The sequence below is a fragment of the Octodon degus genome, unplaced genomic scaffold (genome assembly GCF_000260255.1).
Source record: "Octodon degus isolate 3935 unplaced genomic scaffold, OctDeg1.0 scaffold00223, whole genome shotgun sequence".
Lineage (NCBI taxonomy): Eukaryota > Metazoa > Chordata > Mammalia > Rodentia > Octodontidae > Octodon > Octodon degus.
The window spans coordinates 1921953-1941911 of NW_004524799.1; the positions used below are offsets into that span (position 1 = coordinate 1921953).

The 19959-nt window shown below is 38.5% G+C and overlaps 1 protein-coding gene across 1 annotated transcript in view; it reads left to right on the forward strand.

The window, feature by feature from the left end:
- Maob (monoamine oxidase B) overlaps window positions 1–19959 on the forward strand; it is a 175231-nt gene that overhangs the window by 54485 nt on the left and 100787 nt on the right. Inside the window, exon 2 of the mRNA XM_004645314.2 lies at window positions 18640–18734. Within this exon, the coding sequence (XP_004645371.1) occupies window positions 18640–18734 (95 nt within the window). The remainder of the gene's footprint in view (window positions 1–18639; window positions 18735–19959) is intronic.

The window sequence follows — 19959 nt, forward strand, 5'->3', positions numbered from 1 at the left end:
CCCAAGTTCACCCATAACAAGTGCAGAGGACACTAACACAGAACAAATTGGGAATCACACAGCTGAAATCAATGAATCAATGGCTTCTGAAATAAAGAAACAACTGCAGAAAGGGATAGAGGAACTCAGATTGGAAATGAAAAAAAGAAAACAGAAGGAAAATCAGTGTAGCTGAAGTGTGATGAGCAAGGAGTACTAAGGCAAGGCACAGGGGCCAGGGGTTTGATCCCCAGGCCTGCCATGCCTGCCTTGACCCTGGGGTTCTCTGAGAGAGCAATTGAGACTGGGCACAGTGGCATGCACCTGTAATCCCAGCTCTTGGGAGGCTGTAAACAGGCAGATCACTATGAGTGCAATCTAGTAGTGAGACCCTGAACACCCTGTAGGCTCTTCCCTAAAAAAAAGAATACTAAAGCAAAGTGACTAGGTAAGAGTGGGGTCGTATGGGGCCCTGCACATTAACCAATGGGATGGGATCTCCTGTTTGCAATGTAAATCATTGGATGATTTGAAACAAGGCAGTGTCTTGAGTTTGACATTGTTTTAAATGATACACTGTTGTGTGAATTGAAATCTTAGAAAGGCAAGATTTGAAGCAAGGCTATTATGCCCCAAAAGAAAGACAATATCATCTGAGGCTGATGTGGCAATAGTAAGGGTGCTGTGAAATAGCTGTAGTGCAATAGAGATGACTTGTGTTTTAATTATAGAGCAGAGCAGTTAGGGGTAAAGCAAGGAACCAGGGACCATTATTGGATTTTTGATCTGAAAAACTAGGTAAATTGTGGTATCACTATTGAGATGGAAAAGCTGAGAAAGGAATTGTTTTGGGAGAGGGGACTCAAGTATTCTGCTTGGGACATGGTAAGTGTGAGGTGATTAATGCACAGCTGAAGATACAAATAGGCAATTTATATATTGAGTCTGTAGCTTCAAGACCTTGGAATTGGATGAGATCACCTGTGAATTTTTTTTCAAGCGTAACCATTTAATTCAGATCACAAAACTTGAGATGAACACCTAACATATAACCTCATTATATTAATTAACTGCAAATAAAATTTCTTTTCAGGGTGTCAGTGCCACTAAGTCAGAATTATCTAAATAAACTTCTAATGCCATTCTTAAAGTGCTATAAATAGACTATATTGAGAATAAACTTAAACAGTACTTTTTTATTTTTGTATCTTAGGGAAGGGTCTACAGGGTGGTCTGGGTCACACTACTAGATTGGACTCATAGAGATCCACCTGTTTACAGCCTCCCAAGAGCTGGGATTACAGGCACACACCACCACGTCGTCTTAATTGCCATCTCAGCACACTCCAGGGGTGGGGCTGGCATGGCAGGCCCAGGGATCGAACACATTACTTTTTATATTTTTATTTTTTTAGGACTAATGATAAATGATGAGGTAGAATAACTTCAGCAGATTTCCTAGCTCTAGACCCCTAAATTAAGTTGGCACTGACTTTAAATACTGATGGCTTTTTAGGAATGAGAGATCTGTGTTGCTGAGCACCCGCTCTTTAATGCAAAGACTTATGTTTACTTTTTTAAATGGCTCAGTCTCACTTCACAGACCCCTAATAAAAGACTAATTTGTAAAACTGGGCCATTATAATGTTTGAAATAGAGAAGGAGGTTCAAGAACTGGGTCCTGGGGCTGTCCAACCTTTATTTCATTCCATTCCATTTTAATTTCATTTGATGAAAAAAAAGATAAAACAAAATTTCATAATGAAATGATAGGAGAATAATAATAGTTAATGCATAGCAGATTATTATTTTTAAAGTAGTTATTCAGAATACACGATATGGGCATAAAAATTCTCCAAATGATATAAGTGCAAGCCTTCCTTTTTATGAAATAAGATACTAATAGTATAACTTGCATTTTTCTCTCATTTTCCTTTCTTCCCTTCCCCTTTCCACCATCCTAATTCCTTTTTCCTTTTTAACAATTGCTTCCCATTGTACAGTACCATTTTAGACCTTATTTACTCTTCAGTTTTTCGCACCATGGAGGTAATACAATGTTTACACATGTGTGTCTGGTTTATTTCACTAATGAATACAGTCTTTTTACTTTTTTATTAATTTTATTGAGAAACAAATAGCAATAAGACAGTTTTGAAACAGGTTAGTAGGACAGTTACAATAATTAATACATTGCATGTATATCTGTATATACAAAATAGGTAAGATAGATATACAGCTACTTTCTTTTAATTCAATGAAAAGAGAGATTTGTACTAATAGTGTTTGGACAGGATATCATGTCTGCATCTTGTATTATGAATTACTGCTACGAAGACAACATATGAATACAGTCTTAAGTTACTGACAAAAGTCTCAAGTTTACTGACAGAAGTCTCAAGTTTATCTAGCATTCTTTATGATTATTACTCCATTGTATAAAAATACATCATCTTTCTAATCCATTCCTCAGTTTATGATCATTTGTGTTGCTTCCAGGATTTAGCTATGACAAATTTGGTGCTATAAACATGGGTGCACACAGTTTTCTGTGGTATGATGTTTTCAATTCTTCTGGGAAGATATGCAGAAGGAGAATAGCTGGGTCAAATGGGACCTCTAATCCTAGCTTTCTGAGGAATCTCCACACTGATTTTCGTAGTGGTTGCACCAGTCTACACTCCCAGCAACAGTGGAGAAGGGTTTCTTTATCCCCACACCACTGTCAGTATTTGTTATTGGTTGATTTCTTGATGATAGCCATTTCTCATAGTGAAATGGAATCTCAATATTGTTTTAATTTGCATTTCTCAAATGACAAATGTTGTTGGACATTTGTTCATTATTTATTTGCCATTTGTGTATCTTCATCTGAGAAACATATATTTGTCTCAGATGCCGATTTTTTTGGATTGAGTCCTTGAATTTTGGGGGCCTGATTTTTTTAAATTCTTTACATGTTCTGGATATGAGTCCTTTGACTTAAGAACAATTGGTTAATTTTTTTTCCCACTCTGTGGGTTTTCTTTTCACTCTGTCATTGATTTCTTTTCCTATTCAAAAGCTTTTTAATAAGATGAGATCCTAGTTGTTGATTCTTTGAAGTATTTTCTGTGCAGTTTGGGTTTTGTTCATGAACTCTCTGCCTACCCCTATATCCTCAATATGTCTACCTACTTTCTCTTCCAATAGATTGTTTCTGTTTTAATATTTAGACCTTTGATCCATTTTGACTTTAGTTTAGTGTGTGCTGATAGACCTGGATCTAGTTTTAGCCTTCAGCATCTGGAAAGCCAATTTTTCCAAGACCATTTATAAAAGAAGGCTATCTTTCCTCCAATGAACATGTTTGGCCCCTTTATCAAAATGAGATGACTGAGTGTTTGTAATTGTGTCTACATCTTCTGATCTGTTCCACTGATCCTCAGGTCTGTTTTTGTTGCCAGTACCATGCTGATTTTATCACAGTAGCATGTAATATAACTTCAAGTTCAAGACACAAATAGGCAGTTTATATTAAGTTTGCAGCTTTCAGGCCATGGAATTGGATGAGATCACCTCTGAATTTTTAATAAAGGAAAAGGTTCAACAACTGAGTCCTGGGTTGTCCAATCTTTAGAGGATGGAAACAGGAGAAAGATTCTAAATGGAGTCTGAGGAGAAGCAATGAATTAGGTAGAAAGGAGAAATGTGTGGCACAGAAAGAATGTAATGATAGTGGGTGGAGGAGAGTGTGACCAAAAGCTGCTAAGGGAACAGATAATTTAAGGGCAAAGATTGATACAAAATGGGGGCTGGTGTAAAGCACCTGCTTAGGCAAGCTTAGGCAAGTGCTGAGACCACAGTTCGATCCCTGGCACCACAGGCCATGCCATCCCCGTCCCCAGGGCAGGTTGAGCTGGCCACAAAAGAAAAATAATTGAAAAAAAAGATTGATACAAGATTAGATTTGGCATTTGGAAAATCACTAATGTCTTTGACAACAGCAGTCAGTAAAATCATTAGGATAAAACCTGACTGGAGAGAGATGGGGAAATAGAGGCAGCTTATTCACATTATTCTTGCTTTTAAGTTATATTTGTTTCTAAAAAATTTTTTTAATTCAGTGCTGGGATGGAACTCAGACCTTCTGTCTGTAAGGCAAGTGCTTTACCACTGAGCTACACTCCCAGCCCTAACTACCCTTGAGGAAGTACTATGAAGGGCTTCAGAGGAGAGGGTTATAGCTAAGAGGGAACATTGGGCTAAAGTTTGGTTTGTTGGAGATGAAAGGTAGCAAAGCAGGACCATTTGCACACATAATCTTTGTACCAACTCTGCCTGGAAGGCATAGTCTTCATTTTATAAACTGGAATTAGGAAAAGTAAAGAATTACTTGTGTATGATTCCATGGTTTGGACCTTAATTCTTCCAGTTTTAAAGCCAAATACTTTATAAGTTATTGGATTCATTTACTCTTTAGTATATTTATCAGACATTTACCATGAATGAGTGTTGTGCTGAGTACTACACATGTCATTTTCTTTTTACTATTACTTGATAAGGTAGGGAAAAACACTTTTACTCTTTTATAGTTCTGTAAATTGAGATTTATAGAAGGGAATAAATCTCATCACATAGTCAGTGGCAGACTCAGAATATGAAAGATGCCTAATTTTTAATAGAGTAATTAAAATTTCCTTTTTTAAGTAATACAAAGCCAACTTAACATGAGATGCTAGTTAAAGCAATCGGATTGGCTAGGGTGGGGGCCCATTGCTGACTATGACATCTAGTATTCTTACTAAACACACCTAGATTTATGGGGCAACTGAGCAGATGTCCTAAAGTGAGTGGGGAAACTGGATCTCAGGTATGGATATCCCTGGAATAATTTCCCCAGGTAGTGATAGATATTTTATTTTTATCTAAATCTTTGCAGTGGTGCTAATTTTTTATATGCCAGTTCCTCTTCTGATACTGACTCTAACAGCTGAGTCCAGGGCCTCTTACTGAGATCTAGAATTATCATTATTTTTTAAGTCTGTTTTTCTCTAAAAAGAATCAAGCCTAATAAAAGTGTAAGTAATTTCATCTGAGTTCCATTTGAGGCCTTGTCTTCACAAACACTGCCAGCTTGTTTTGGCTTTCTGTTAAGTCTTTTATCAAATCACCAGCTGGGTTTTGGCCAGACATGGAAAGGTTTTAACCTATCTCAAATCTGTTGCTATAAAATAACAGGAAAAACCTCTTTCCAAAAATAATTTGTGCGAAAAAAACCCTTAAAATTGTAGTACTTCCAAAATAATTTTTGTGGATTGAGACGCAAACAGTGTCTCAGCTTGCCATCTCCTGGCCTTCTATGATTCTCTTCTTCTTCCTGTGGGTGATCCAGTAAGGATGAAGTACTCATAGTGGTGAAAACCCCTGCTTGGGACTCCTGGCACACTCTGGGAGCTAGGTAGGGCAAGGTGGCTAGAGGTCATGATACCTGAACTATGTTTTGAGTATGAGGTGGGATTAAGAGAAATTTCAGCAGAATAAAACCTTGGAAAATAGCATCTTCTCCTGAAGCCAGAATACAGAAAGAACCCAGAAGAGGTGGTTTACTACTTCCAGAATGCAGAGTGGGGGTGGAAGGAGAAGAGGCTAAAGAAATCAGAAGGGGCCAGATGGTGCATTATGGTTAAGATCAAATAAGGGACAAGGAAGACCAGTTTTTAGGCTTGACCTTCTGGGCAGATAATTAGGTCCAAATAATAAGGCAGAAAAATCCCTGGGAAAATGTATAAGAATTGATTATTCATTAGTTTCAGGATGGTCAATGAACCTTACATTATAAATACCTAAAAATTAAGATTTCAAACCTCTGCTTAAAATAGGAAGAATCCTTATCTTTGCCACTATGCAGGCAGCTGACTTGGTTAGTGAGAACCCAGGAAAACAGTGTCCTCTCCTGAAGCCAAATCTGCAGAAATGAAGCAAGGCCTAGTTAAAACTCAGAGCAAACATTCTAAACCAGTAGCCCATAAGCCAAGACTCTCACGAGCTTGGGCTGGCTCTCCAGTGTCTGAAAATTTGTTCTTTTGTTTTGGCACAGAGTCTTCATGCTCATAGCTTTTGTCTTACAACTGCCTGCTTCACACTTTGCCCTTTCTGCCCAGTTCCCTGCGGCTTTGGGTTTACAAACCATGACAAGGAATAACAAATGAAGGCGATCTTGCTGGAGACATTATCTATAACCCTAAGATAAGCCCAACAAACATAAGTTCCAGGGGCTAAGACTGAGAAAGTGGGAAGTGGAAGTAGCTTACTTTGTAGCCACAAATGTGGAAGAACATTCTTTGTGGCCAGATCTTCCTTTCTTGGGAAAGCAGAGGCCAGGCTGAGACACACCAAAGCACTCTAGGAAGATGCTTTTGGGCTGTCAGGCTTTCCTGACTTTCAGTTTTATGTGTAGATGGTTCGCAAATGGGTAATGGCAAGGGGCTGGAGGGGACTTTGAAGTCAATAAATGTTGCTGATACCAAGATGGCAGCAACATGGAAATGCCCAGCACCCCCTGCTTTCTATTTTAAAAGAAGAAAAACATAGTTAGAATTTTAGTAAAGTGGAACACATAAGAGAAAATACAGGGAAGGTAGATATAAGAGTGATGCAAAAGCTGATATAATGGGATTTGAAGACACTAGGATTTCAGTGGGATCTTTTCTCAGCATGAAAAGAGCTGAATGAACTAGGCTGGCTTGATGGCTGTGTACCTGTAATCCCAGCACCCTGAGAAGCTAAAGCAGGAAGATCACAAAGAGTCCAGCCAGAAGACCACCTCTACTCCACAAAGACAAGTTAAACAATTTTAAAATATCATGCAGAGTTTTATCTTGTTGTTTATTTTTGCATTTTGAAGTGCAAATTCCTGAACCCTGGCTCATTTGCTGACTCCCTAGTAAAGGAGATTATATTTTGTTTCCTACTATCTAGGTTTTTGCTAGCAAGTCAGACTTTAGCTGAGGCTGCTAAAGCAAGGATGGTTAACTATCAGTTCCTACTGTTGGGACCTAATCCCCTTCTGATAACACTTGCTAGGACAGCTACGCTTGTACTTTTGCTTCATGGCCTTTTATTGATCTGTTTATAATTTGTATAGAAGGTCTGCTCCAGTTGAGTCAATAAAGTAAAGTTCAAGGATTCTGTTGGTGTTAGAACTTCCAGAAGTCCTTGTTTTCCTAGTCGAACTACAGTTACATATTGTGGAAGTTTTATAGCACTTTATTTTAGGAGGGTTAAATCCAATACTCAAAGAGAATTAAAGGAACAGAAGTAGCTTTTGCATTGCTGCCCCCATCCCTGGGTGACATTCCTGGTCATGCATGCTGCTTTAGCAATGAGTGTATCCATTTGTGTTTTTGAGCATGTGTTTGTGCACAGATGCTTACCTAATATGCTAGACATTGAACATAGGTCTGCACCCTTTATGTGGACCAAGGTTTACACACTGCTGGGGTGGGACAACTTCGTCTTAACATGAGTTTTTCAAATTAGATTTGAAAAAGAACCTTCTTGGCCTGTGATTATTGGGACCAGTGGTTCAGTGCCAGAACTGGTGCATCTCACATTTTTTTTTACTTTGGTTTTAAAGTGATTGTTAAGGCCTTAAAGGACAGATTTTTTCCACAAATGTTTCTTTCTTTTTTTTTTTTTTTTTGAGTTGAAATATCCTTTGTTTTTTTCCATAATTTTATTGAGAAACAAATAGCAATGAGACAGTTTCAAACTAAATTGTTAGGACAGTTTCAATAATTAACACATTGCATACATTCATCCTAGTGGTTAATTGCTGTACAAGATGCGGACTTGAGATCCTATTTACAAACACCATTAGAGCAAATCCCTCTATTCATTAAGAGAATGTAACTATATATCTATCTTAACCACTTTGAATACACAGATACAAAATGGACATTCATCTGTATCCCCTTTTTTGTTAGGTTCCGTCAATTAACTATTATAGGTGTGTAAACTCAGCAAAATATACTAAAAGAGTTGAGTAGTCCATAATAGTATTGGGTCTTCTGCTTAACTGGCAATGTCAGAAATTGTTGACCTGAGTCCCCTACAGCTCAACAGGACAGCAAGACTTTACTTCTTATACTTCGTTTTTAAACTTTTCTGCTGGATGGTTAAGACCAAGGTAAAGCAGGACCTATGCAACATGAGTTGTAGCTTTTGGGTCTGATAAGGTCAGTGAAATCCCCTCAGGATTTATCCTGAGATCCTGTACCTCAGATTGTAGAACCTTTGTCAGCCACACATGTTTCTGAAGGGTCTGTTCCCACTAAAACTCACATTCTTGACTTGCCACTAGGTTCCTCTGTCTGGGTGCCCAGAGACACAGAGCACCTGTGCTGACAGGATAGAACCTCTTGTGTGTGACTGAGTCACAGCTTTTTCGTGACACTAAGAAAAGCAATGAGACTCTGATGCCACAGTGTTTCATGATGAGCTTCATAGTTACACAAATGTCATTGACAACCTTTTCACTTTAGAGTTTAACGAGAAACTTATACGTCAGACATTCTAAAAATGCTGTGGAATTTATATAAAGCAGAATTTGTATAATCTTGGCAATGGCTAATTTCTTGGTCCACACCACAGAAGGCTTTGTTCCTCCTAGGTTCTCGATTATCCACACAAGTTCATTATTTGCTGCTCTGCGTTGAACGGTGAAAGGCTTCTCCTTTCAGTGTGCTGTTCACAGTTCCAAGGCTGGAGCTCTGATCCTGAGCCTTTTCCACAATGAATCTCACTCTTTTTTTCTATGTAGTACCTATTTTGGTCAATACCCTGTTCTCCAAGTTCAATAGGTCACCAGAAATAGAACTTCTTCTAGAAATTCCCTCTGTGATCCTTCACCCTCTACTGACAGCCCCACACTTCCAACAGCATAATACATGCCAGCCTAAACTAATTAACTAACTAGGACTTTTAAGACCATCTTCTTCCCATAATAAGTGCAGTTAACAACAAAGTTACCATAATATGGAAAATGAGGTTTCCTCAGTGTCTGCTAGGGCTGCTGCAGCAAACTAACACAAACCAGTGGCTTAAAATAACAGAAGTGTGTTGTCTCCCAGTTCTTGAGGCTGGATGTTCAAGATCAAGGAACTGCCAGGCTTGGATCCTTCTGAGTGCTATGAAGGCAACCATATCACTCTGCTGTCCATGTCCCTTCCATAACTTCTGGTGATTTGCTCATAATCCTGGCATTCCTTGGCTTGCAGGGGCATCTCTCTCAACACCTCCCACTTACTTCTTCAGGTAAGTAGGGGATGCTTCTATGAGGATCAGTTTAGGGGCTACGTGAAAACATCAGCATTTTTCCAAGATCTTGGTCTGGACAGTTTGGTTCCATGCACAGGTGGTAAATTTCTCTTGATGATATTTTTTGTTTGTCTTCAGGGCAAGACATTCCTGTTTTGAGTCAGCCAGTTCCTAGAGTCAGCTCAGAAAAACAAGTACAATCACAAGAATGTGGAGTTAAGAAGTCTGTAGCCTAAGGATGAGAAAAGGAACAGAAATAAAACAAGATGGAGTCACTGATACTAACAGCCTGTTATAGTTGCCCAAACATCATTGTGTGTCTAACATGAGCTAAACTGCTATAATGTCACTAGGCAGCATAATCTATGGGACCATGGTCATATACATGGTCTGTTGTTGATCAAAGTGTTGTAGTGCATATCATGACTAAACCTTGGCTTCACCCTTTTCCCCACCCATGTGCTGCCTCTCCCTTTGTTTTTTTTCCTAGAAGCAAGCTGTGTTTTAGACATCAACTCCTTGATAGGGCATAGCCTAAGGGCAAAGACATTGTTGACACTGAATTTTGGGGAGGAGGAGGATTTTGTTTTTTGGGCAAATCCACTATCAAGTTGAGCCACATTCAACAGACTGACCAGTTGCTTTAGGTACATTTCCAAAAATACATAAGAAATTTCTGCCCTTGAGAAAAATCACTTCTATCTCCTGTACCCTAATAAGTAATAAAGACTAAGAAATTATATAAATAGTATATGTAGTTTCTCCTGCTAGAGTTATATGATACTTTAAGGCTGTGGTAAGCCTAACTTAATAAAAGCTTGACTCTTTCCACCCCCAGAATTTCATTACTATGAAAATTTTCAAAGAAGTATACAATGAAAACTCAGATATCTACCAACTAGATTCTATAATTCATATTGTTGCTATATTTACATTAGTTCATTGATCCATTTATTTACCCTTCTATCAACCTGACTTGTTTTCAGATGCATTTCAAAATAAGTCATAGACATCATGATATTTCATCCCTAATTATCATAATGATATAGGGGGGAAAATGCTATCAGTGGATGACCTCCAAATGATATAGGGGAAAAATGCAACTCCTGACCTGAAAAGTACCTGAGAAGAGTTCGTGTTGTCTAAAACCAAAGAATGGATTTTAGGAACAAACAGAGGTTAAGAGTAGAATATATATTTTTGGGGAAAGAAAGCTCCTGTCTGAGAGAGGGACAGAAGGGGGAACCCGAGCAGGTGGTCCCCAGAAAGCTGTCTCTTCCAGGGACTTTTATAGAGTAAAACCAAGTGGTGAGGCAGGTCTCAGGTGGTGGAAAAGACGTGGGAACTCGTTTAGGTGGACATGAGGTGGGACAAAACTATGGTCAACCAATGAGATTACAAGCACCATTGCTCAGGTAAAATTGATTAAATCCAGGATCAAATGGGGAAGGGAATCACGCAGCAAGTGGACATGAATATGGGACAGTGTCTCTTCCTGTTGGGGGCTGGGCTAGTGATTCATCTGGGCCCTTTCAAGGTGATTGATGCCTATTTATAATATCAATCCCTGATGTCCATCTCTAGGGACATATATAGCTGTGTTTGCTTCCTCTTTTGTCTTGAGGTCTGGCCCATAGAGAGTGTCTGTCTTTTCCAAGTTCAAAGTCACCTCGTCCTCCATATTGTCTCCTTGAGAGCCTGGCCCTGTCTGACTGCCTGTAATATTTCTATCTAATTCAGCTGCCTACAATAATACACACTCCTATACTTTACCAGCTTTAGATCAACATTTCCTCAACCTTTGTGAATATAAAATTGCATAGTTTTATTCACAACCATTGATGTCACCCAAATTTCAAGTTCCACATGACAGTGTTTGGGGTCATAGAGACACCATCTGTGTAATGACATTTCATGTGAAATCATCATCCTGTGTTATTTAGTTTAATCACAGACTACAAGGGGTTAAATTTAGTTGTATTATTTTACAAGGGTAAAGTGAGGACCAGAAAGATGAAACACTTGCCTGAGGTTATACATCAAGGAAAAGGCCTATGAGGCAGAGAGCACTTTCCCCAAAAGGGCAGTATTCTACCTAGTCCTACAACCAGGCTGGGTTCCAGCCACTCTGATCCTGGCACACTGCTGATTGCCTTGGTTGTTGTTTTACAGACATATTTCAGGGACCAGCAAAGTAAACCTATTGGACCAGGTCCCAAAGGCTCACTAGGCACCCAGAAGATGGAGGGAGGGCCAAGTTACTCATCAGTCCACACTCCAATTCCTTTTCCTTGGCAATGCCTATTATGTTCAATTCTGTCCTTGTAGAATTTCACATGAATAACCTATCATCTCATGTTTGGTGAAAGGGGATGTTTTAATGGAGATATAGACCTCCAACTCTCTTCGTGCCATGTATAACAGATTTTGTTTTCAGAGACAGAGAGATCTGGGGACAGGGTGAGCTTCCAGGCCTGGTAATGTTCCAGTTTTTATTCTGCCTCAAAGAACTTCATGAATCTAAAAACTGTTTTAGTAATCTATAGTAGGCCCACTGTTGTGGCCAGAAGATATTTCATTTTCAGATCACTGTCAAGGAAACTATCGCAACATCGTGTGACTATCTTTGATACTTAGAAACCAATTTTAGGGTGGCATGTGTAGCTGAATGGGAGAAGGTTTATCTTGGGTTTAATCCCTAGCAATGGGATGGGGGTGGTGAATAGAAAAAAAACATTTCTTGAAAGACTGTGTGTTCATTTATTCACTCATAGTTCATCTAGCTCCAAAGAGGAGTTCAAGCTGGTGAATTAAGAGTCATAGACTAGTTTCAAAAATGAGTAAAAGTTCAACAGTATAGCATCCACACTTGAGAAAGATAAAACTGTACTTTTTGGGTTTGCTTCCTTTATTCATGAGAAAGCGTGTTGAGGTAAAGTACAAATTTTGTCGATCACAATTACAATACATGAAAGATATTCAACTCCTTTCTAACAACAAAGGGTAAAGACAAAAGGTTGGATATGAAACAAGATGCATTCTGATTGGTGACATTTTAGAAAAATGCAGTCATTTGCATATAAAGTATGATGAAGAAACAATTTTTATGGTTTTAGACATATTCTGAAAGGCCTCAGAAAACAATCTTATTCTAGTATCTCGAAGCGGCTGCATCTGGAGATAGGTTTCTATGGCAACTTATGGAAGCCTGATTTTTTTTATCCTTTACAAGAACATAAATCATCCCATGGCCCAAGGCTTCAATAAAGGTCTCCTTTGTTTTACAAGCTATTGCCATTTGTTTTTGTGTTATATATTTTGATCATCTTAGAGAAAATAGAACAGAGGTTACCAAGAAGATTTGGAGACTTTCCTCCAAATTTGGGGGACAAGATGTAAATAATGTCATTGTAGGGTTTTTCAGTTATTAAAGTGATAACACAAATATCCCATCATCTATGTATCAACTATGCCTTGTGTTTCAGGTTTCCCAAAAATTGTGATGGTGTGTTCTCAGGTAAGAGGAATCAGGCTGAACTCTAGAGGTGAAACCTCCTATAATATGTAGCAGGAAAGCTGCCTCGAGAGGCAATCAGATTTTTCCTCAAATGATTTTCCCTGTGCATTCAGATTTTCCACCAAATGATTGTGTTCCTGGGCTTTCTACACCAATAGGCTCCAAGAGGAAAGTTTGAGCCCAGCCTGCGAAGCTTAGTGAGACCCTGTCTCCAAAAAACGTTTTTAGAAAGGGCCTGGGGTGTAGCTCAGCATGGAGACCCTGAACTTATTGTCCAGTACTGCAAAAGGTCTTCTTTCCAAGAAAGTAGCAATAAAGAAAACTTTCTGATTTCAAAATTCTGCATGCTTCCAGAATTTGTTTTAACAGCCCAAGGCACTGTAAGTTATAGGAGGTAGTGAAGCTAATGGGAACCACAAAGGATGAAGAAACACAACTAGGCTTCAGACCTGGTTACTAGCTGTGTAACTCAGAGTAAGCCCTTGACTCTTGGGACTATTGTTTCCTCTCTGAGAAATGGGCAAAATGATGCCAACTTTGCAGGGTTTTGTTAAGGATCAAATGTGTGTGTGTGTGTTGAAAACTCTGCACTGCTGTGCAAATGTGAGATGGTTGTTATTATGGTTTGGCTGGCTTTCTTTCCCTTTGAAAAAGTAATATCCAGTACCAGTATCCAACATGACTAGAAGAAATCAGTTTTTATGTTTAAATATTGTAGTTTCTTATAAAGCATTAAAAGTGCTAATGTTCACATAGATACTTCTGTAGCCATTTATTTGTTTATTGAAAATTAATTAAGTACCACCTTTGTTGAAGGCATTGAATACATTTATTGAACAAACATTTAAGTACCAGCTGTGTCCCAGCATTGAGGAGAGAAATAATAGATAACTAAGGATGTATCATTCAGGAAATAACTTTTCTGAGCTTCATGAGCACCCAGCTGATGCAGCAAAAGGGTGATAGAATCCAGTCTCCACTCTGCTAGCCAAGTTATCTGTACTCATGTGGGCTGCATTCACTCCGAGGGAATTTTACCTGCCAAGGATGCAAGCCTTCTTGTAAATCACACAATTTCAGCGCCCCTGTGTGGGATGGTGTATGATGCTGATGTAGGGGAATGAAACTCCCAACCTGAAAGATATCTGGGCCAAGGTCTTGCTCTCTAAGACCAAAGAATGGATTTTAAGAACAATAGAGATTAAGAGCAGAATATATTCATTGGGGGAAATAAAACTTCTGTCTAACAGAGGGACAGAAGGGGACCTGCACAGGTGCCCAGGAATCTGCCTTTTCTAAGGATTTTTACAGAGCAAAACCATGAGTTGAGGTGGGTCTAAAGTGGAAAACATGGGAACTCACAGATGAGGTAAGACAAAACTGTGGTCAACCAGTAAGATTACAAGCACAGTGCTCAAGTAAAATTGATTAAATCCAGGACGAAATGGGAAAGCGAGTCACATAGCAAGCGAGCATGAATACAGAAGAGGGGCTTATCCTATAAGGGTTGGATTAGTGACTCTTCCTGGCTTCCTCAAGATGATTATCAAACATGCTTATTTTTAGGGAAGTAAGTGGTTGATCTTTGGTCTTTAGGTGTGGCCCACAGCCTAAGCATCTGTCTCTCTCACAGTTGCAAGGTATCTTGTCTTCTGTACTGTCTCCCTTGAAGGCCTACTGTATCTGACTGCCTATAATATTTCTATCTAATTCAGCTGCCTACATCAATGCTATGGGGGACATTTTCAGTGTTTCACTGTTGAATGTATTCTACTGTCAGATTGCCTGGATATAAATACTGGCTCTGCCACTTGCTAGCTGTGTGATCTTGAGCACATCATTTGGCTTCACTGTGCTTCATCTCTGTATCTGTCCACCCCATGGAATTTCAAAGAATCTGTTATATGTGAAACACTTGAAGAAGAGCTACCACACAGTTGCTGCCCAAAAGGTCGGTTGTTTCAATGATGATGTTAACAGTTTACAGTCTTCCGTGCCAAAGTTTAACAGTTCACACTTGGATTTTATCTACAAATATCACTTTCCTTCAGAAATTTGACTTCAGATTGAGAATGTTTTTCTTCCTACCCCAGACCCTTTTTTGTGTATTTGTTTTAAGTAACTAAAAAAAAGTGTTCACTTTGGAGACATCAAAGAATTCCAGGTCTTTGATCAGAAAGTCATTTGGTGGTTTCTAGAATTTCCTCATAAAACCATTGCTGTGTCAGAAATGACCAGAGTGATGAGGGCTATCTGCATATTCTTGGCTTTTTATAGGTCATGAGGGAATGCCTGTATTGTTTACTGGGATTAGAAGGTTAGAGATACCTTGAGGTACAGTGAATTTCATTATCAATTTTGGTTATAGTGGTCCTCTTCACCCTTTCTGGTAACTCTAAACTGGCAGAAAAAAAAACTTGTGAAGTATAGACAGACTGATGTTTGTAGTGTTTTTAAGACAATTAACTTTACATCAGAAAATATTTAAAGTTTGTGTTAAATATCACATTTCCATATGAAGGGCACGAAACAGATTGACAAAGGGAAGAATGAGGCAAGCGGTGGTTTTGATTTTACCCTTCTTTCCCTTCAGATCCTCCCACTCTAGACACTTTGAAGAGGCCCCTTCCTCATCTCCTGTACCATATATTCTCTAGACTTCTCCAGTAGTAGACTCGGGCCAGTTTCCACAGCACAAAACTGAAAATGTGTTATGTTAATAATGCGGCATAGCACTGATTTCCAGATGTTCATTTTTTTAAATACTATTATTGAAAAACAAATAGCAATGAGACAGTTTCAAAACTGATTAGTAGGACAGTTTCAATAATACATTGCATATTGTTGTCTTCTTAGTGCTTATTCATAGTACAAGATGCAGGCATGACATCCTTTCCACAAACACTATTAGAACAAATCTTTCTATTCAATTAATTAAGAGAAAGTAGCTGTATATCTATCCTAACTATTTTGTATATACAGATATAAAATGGTCCTTCACTTGTATCCCCTTGTTTTGTTTAGTTTTGTCAGAGAAGGGTATTACATATTAATAAGTATCCAATCTTAAATGATAATAGTCATCACTTTCATGAAACTTCTTCTAAGTGAGCTACTCAGGAAGAGAGATGCACTGGTTTATAATTTCATGACATTGGATATTAATCGACTATTATTTGTGCGTTCTGAGCTATAGTTCTTTATCTGAATGCCTACCAGGGGCACAAAGAGACTGCTTCTTGTTTTCTTGTGAAATATTAATTGATGCTTCATATTAAATTCAAGTTTCATTAGCTTTTGAGGAGTGTAGAGATACTAGAAGCATGCTCCTAAATTGTTTGCAAAAGTTAAACATCTAAAAGAGCTGTCAAGTGATGGCACAGCCCTATAATCCCAGCAATTGAGAGGCTAAGGTTGGAGGGTCATTGTGAGGTCAAGACCAGTCTGTACTACACAATGAGATCTTGTCTCAAAAAAAGAAAAAAAGAAAAGAAAAGAAAAAAAAAAAGAAAAGAAAGAAAAAAAACCTAAACTAAAAGTTTAAGATTTTTACACTTGGATATAGATAGTATTTTAAGACACTTGCAAGGATTGGTGTATAGAATTATTATCGTATTTTTTGTTTTTCCTGTGTCGATCTAAATAAAGGTGGTGGCTAAAGAGTTCTTTGCACTTGAACACAGACTCTCCTACTTACTGACTGTATAAACTAATGTCTCTAAGTTGCTATTGTTTTCCTTTTAAAATAAGGCTAAAAATACCTCTCAACTTTGTGGTGGAGATCAGACAGGCTTTGGGTGTTACAGGTACTTGAATTTTTTTAAACTACAATTATGTTATGTTGTGAAGGAAATGTGTTCCAACCATGCCAATTACCTTGTTTGATGTTTTTAAGGATAATTTGTTTCTGCTAATTTATGATTTTTTTTGCAAAGGGAATTTACTGTACTTGACAGTTCCCAAGCTTCTCAGGAAATGTACCATCTTTCATATTTTTGTTTCCAAGGCAAATGTATTAGAAGTTCCAAACCACCAACCAAGAAGGGACCACTTGGGCAAACCCGTTGGTGAGCTGGGAGGCTCTGAAGAACTCACTGCTTGCATATTGTTTGAGCAGTAAAAGCCTTAATCCTTTATCAGTCATCACTGAGCAGTCTTGTGACATCTTTGTCTTCTTAGCAATCTCAATCTTAGCAATGTCTGCCTCCTGGTCAGATTCTAGCTCCTTGTATTTAGGTACCCCAAACTCCTCCCAAAATGCAGTGACTTCCCTGAACCACTGATATTTGGGCCATGTGTTTTCCAAATCATTTTGGTTGTAGATGCCAAACATTTGGAGCAACCCTCCCATGAGTATGAGTGAGCGAAATTACAAGGTGTTTATTTCCAACAACTTACTTTTGCTTAAAGATATGTTTTTAATTTTCTGTTTAGTATGTTTTAAGGTACCTGAGCTGAGAGAACTTCATTCAGTGGTCTGATAAGTCCCTGGTTTGTTTTAATAACTGTTTATGCGACATATCAGATAGTATTAGATAACTGCATTTACTGAAAGAAACTGCTTTTATGGCATCTGATATACTGGTGCATATGAGTGATGTTGTATTTGTCTCACCCTTTTGTTTAAGCCTCAACCTGCTCCTGCAGTTCATGTGAACTCACTGATAACAGCCGTTACTATGGCTGCATGGTATTTCATTTGTTGAACTGATGCTTGATAAGAGAAATGTCATTAAATTGTCTGCAGTTCTGAATTTAAACAGAAGTTTTTCTTATGAAGGCAAAATTAGGAAGCTGGAGTTAAAACTCCAAGCCCTGTATTTTTAAATCTAGGTTGTGCAATGCATGCTTGCATGTGTGTGTGTGTGTGTGTGTGTGTGTGTGTGCATGCACAAATGGGCATGGACTTTGGGATCATTACCTTGGCACCAACTAGAAACCTAGGCCTTGCCCTTAGAACAGGGAGGGGAAAATACATTAATTCAAGTAACGAAATGTCATATCTATCTCTCTGAAAAATGAGGTTCCTCTTTAAGGTCTTCCACCAATGGTGACTGAAGCTTTGACTTGTTGTGCATTTTCCCATGGGCTCACATTTTATGGACTCTTATTAATGCACAAATTCAAGTGTGTCTTCAAGACATGGTGATTTGGATAAAGTAAAAAAAAGAGTTCTTTTGAAATGTAATTTTTCCCTGTGCAAACATGGGCCATGTGATCATCAATTAGGGTGGCTTTGAGGCCCCACGGCAGATAGGACAGTGTGGTGGCCACCAACATAGATGCTGAGCAGAACTGGCTTGGCCACCTACTCTGTATGTGATCATGCACACTTGTTTCTGCTTCAGTTTCCTTAGCCACAGGAATGGAACTGTCATTACCCTCTCTCTTTGGATTGTTGTAAGAATTCATCAAATTAATTAATACCAGAATTTTTTTGCAAAGCTGGAGTTGGAACCAAAGCCCTTGGTCAGTCTAGGCAAGCATTGTATGACTGAATTAAGGCCCAACCCAAATTAATATGCGAGTATAAAGAGCTTGTTTGGAGACCCTGTTACTGTGTGTGTGTGTGTGTGTGTGTGTGTGTGTGTGTGTGTGTGTATGTGTGGTAATGGGAATTAAACCCAGGGCCTTCACACCAAGCTACATCTCAAGACCTCTTTTTATTTTTATTTTATTTTATTTTTTGACATGGAGTCTTGATAAATGGCTAAATTTCCCAGACCAGGCTGAAAATTGCAATCCCCCTGCTCACTTTTCCAGGTTGGGATAATATGTGCATGCCACGACACCCAACTCCTGTGATATATTTTATCCTGATGTCTTAATGTCCTTTCCTCCAGGTATGGCAGCAGCCAAACTTCTGCATGATTCCGGCCTGAATGTCGTAGTTCTGGAAGCCCGGGACCGTGTGGGAGGCAGGACTTATACCATTAGGGTAAGATGCTGAGGGGTGGGCTGGGGAAATGTGAGCCAAAGCTGAGTTTTGTTTTCCCTGAAAGTCTTCAGGTTTTTTTTCCATAGTTTTATTGAGAAACAAATAGCAATGAGACAGTTTCAAACCAAATTGGTAGGACACTTTCAATAATTAACACATTGCATACTGTCTTCCTAGTGGTTAATTGCTATACAAGATGTGGACTTGATATCCTATTTACAAACAACATTAGAGCAAATCCCTCTATTCATTAAGAGAATGTAACTATATATCTATCCTAACCACTTTGAATACACAGATACAAAATGGACATTCACCTGTATCCCCTTTTTTGTTAAGTTCCATCATTAAACTATTATAAGTGTGTAAACTCAGCAAAATATTCTGAAAGAGTTCAGTAGTCCATAATAGTATTTGGGTCTTCCGCTTGACTGGCAATGTCAGAAATTGTTGACCTGAGTCCCCTACAGCTCAATATAACAGCATGGCTTTACTTCTTATACTTCATTTTTATACTTTTCTGATGGATGGTTAAGACCAAGGTAAAGCAGGACCTATGCAACAAGAGTTGTAGCTTTTGGGTCTGAGAAGGTCAGTAAAATCCCCTCAGGATTTATCCTGAGATCCTGTATCTCAAATTGTAGAACTTTTGTCAGTGTCAGCCATGTGGATGAGTCAAGGCCATTGCTTGGCCAATGTGCTCCCTGTGAAAGCCTGAGAGAATGTTTTCTCTCCATGTGACTCTCCTTAGACACACTCTACATCATCGATCACTTTCCTTTTTGGTTCCATAATCTCCTTTATCAGAAAATTTGGGACACTACTGAATTACATGATGTTACAGTACAAGTTCTCATGTGTCCTGAGTCTTAATTGACCTTGGAAGGCTAGGGCCAAAATGTTGGCTTTCCTTGTGGCCCTCCTTTTTTCTAATTTTGGTCTGCACACTTAGGTTGTTAACCCTCCAGAAGACAAGCTTATTGTTATTATCATACAATGTAGGCTGTTAAGCTTAACCTCACTGTCTGAATATCAAACATCTTAGGCATAACATGGAACAGGTATTTTTCATCAAGTACTGATATGTTGAACTTTAAGGCTTTATAGAATATGATGAAAACATTTAAAAGTTAGAATCTATTTTAAAAAATAAGCATAAAGAATTATATACTTCTTATGTTTACACATAAGTCCAAAAATCTAACCATATACAACCTTGAAGCAG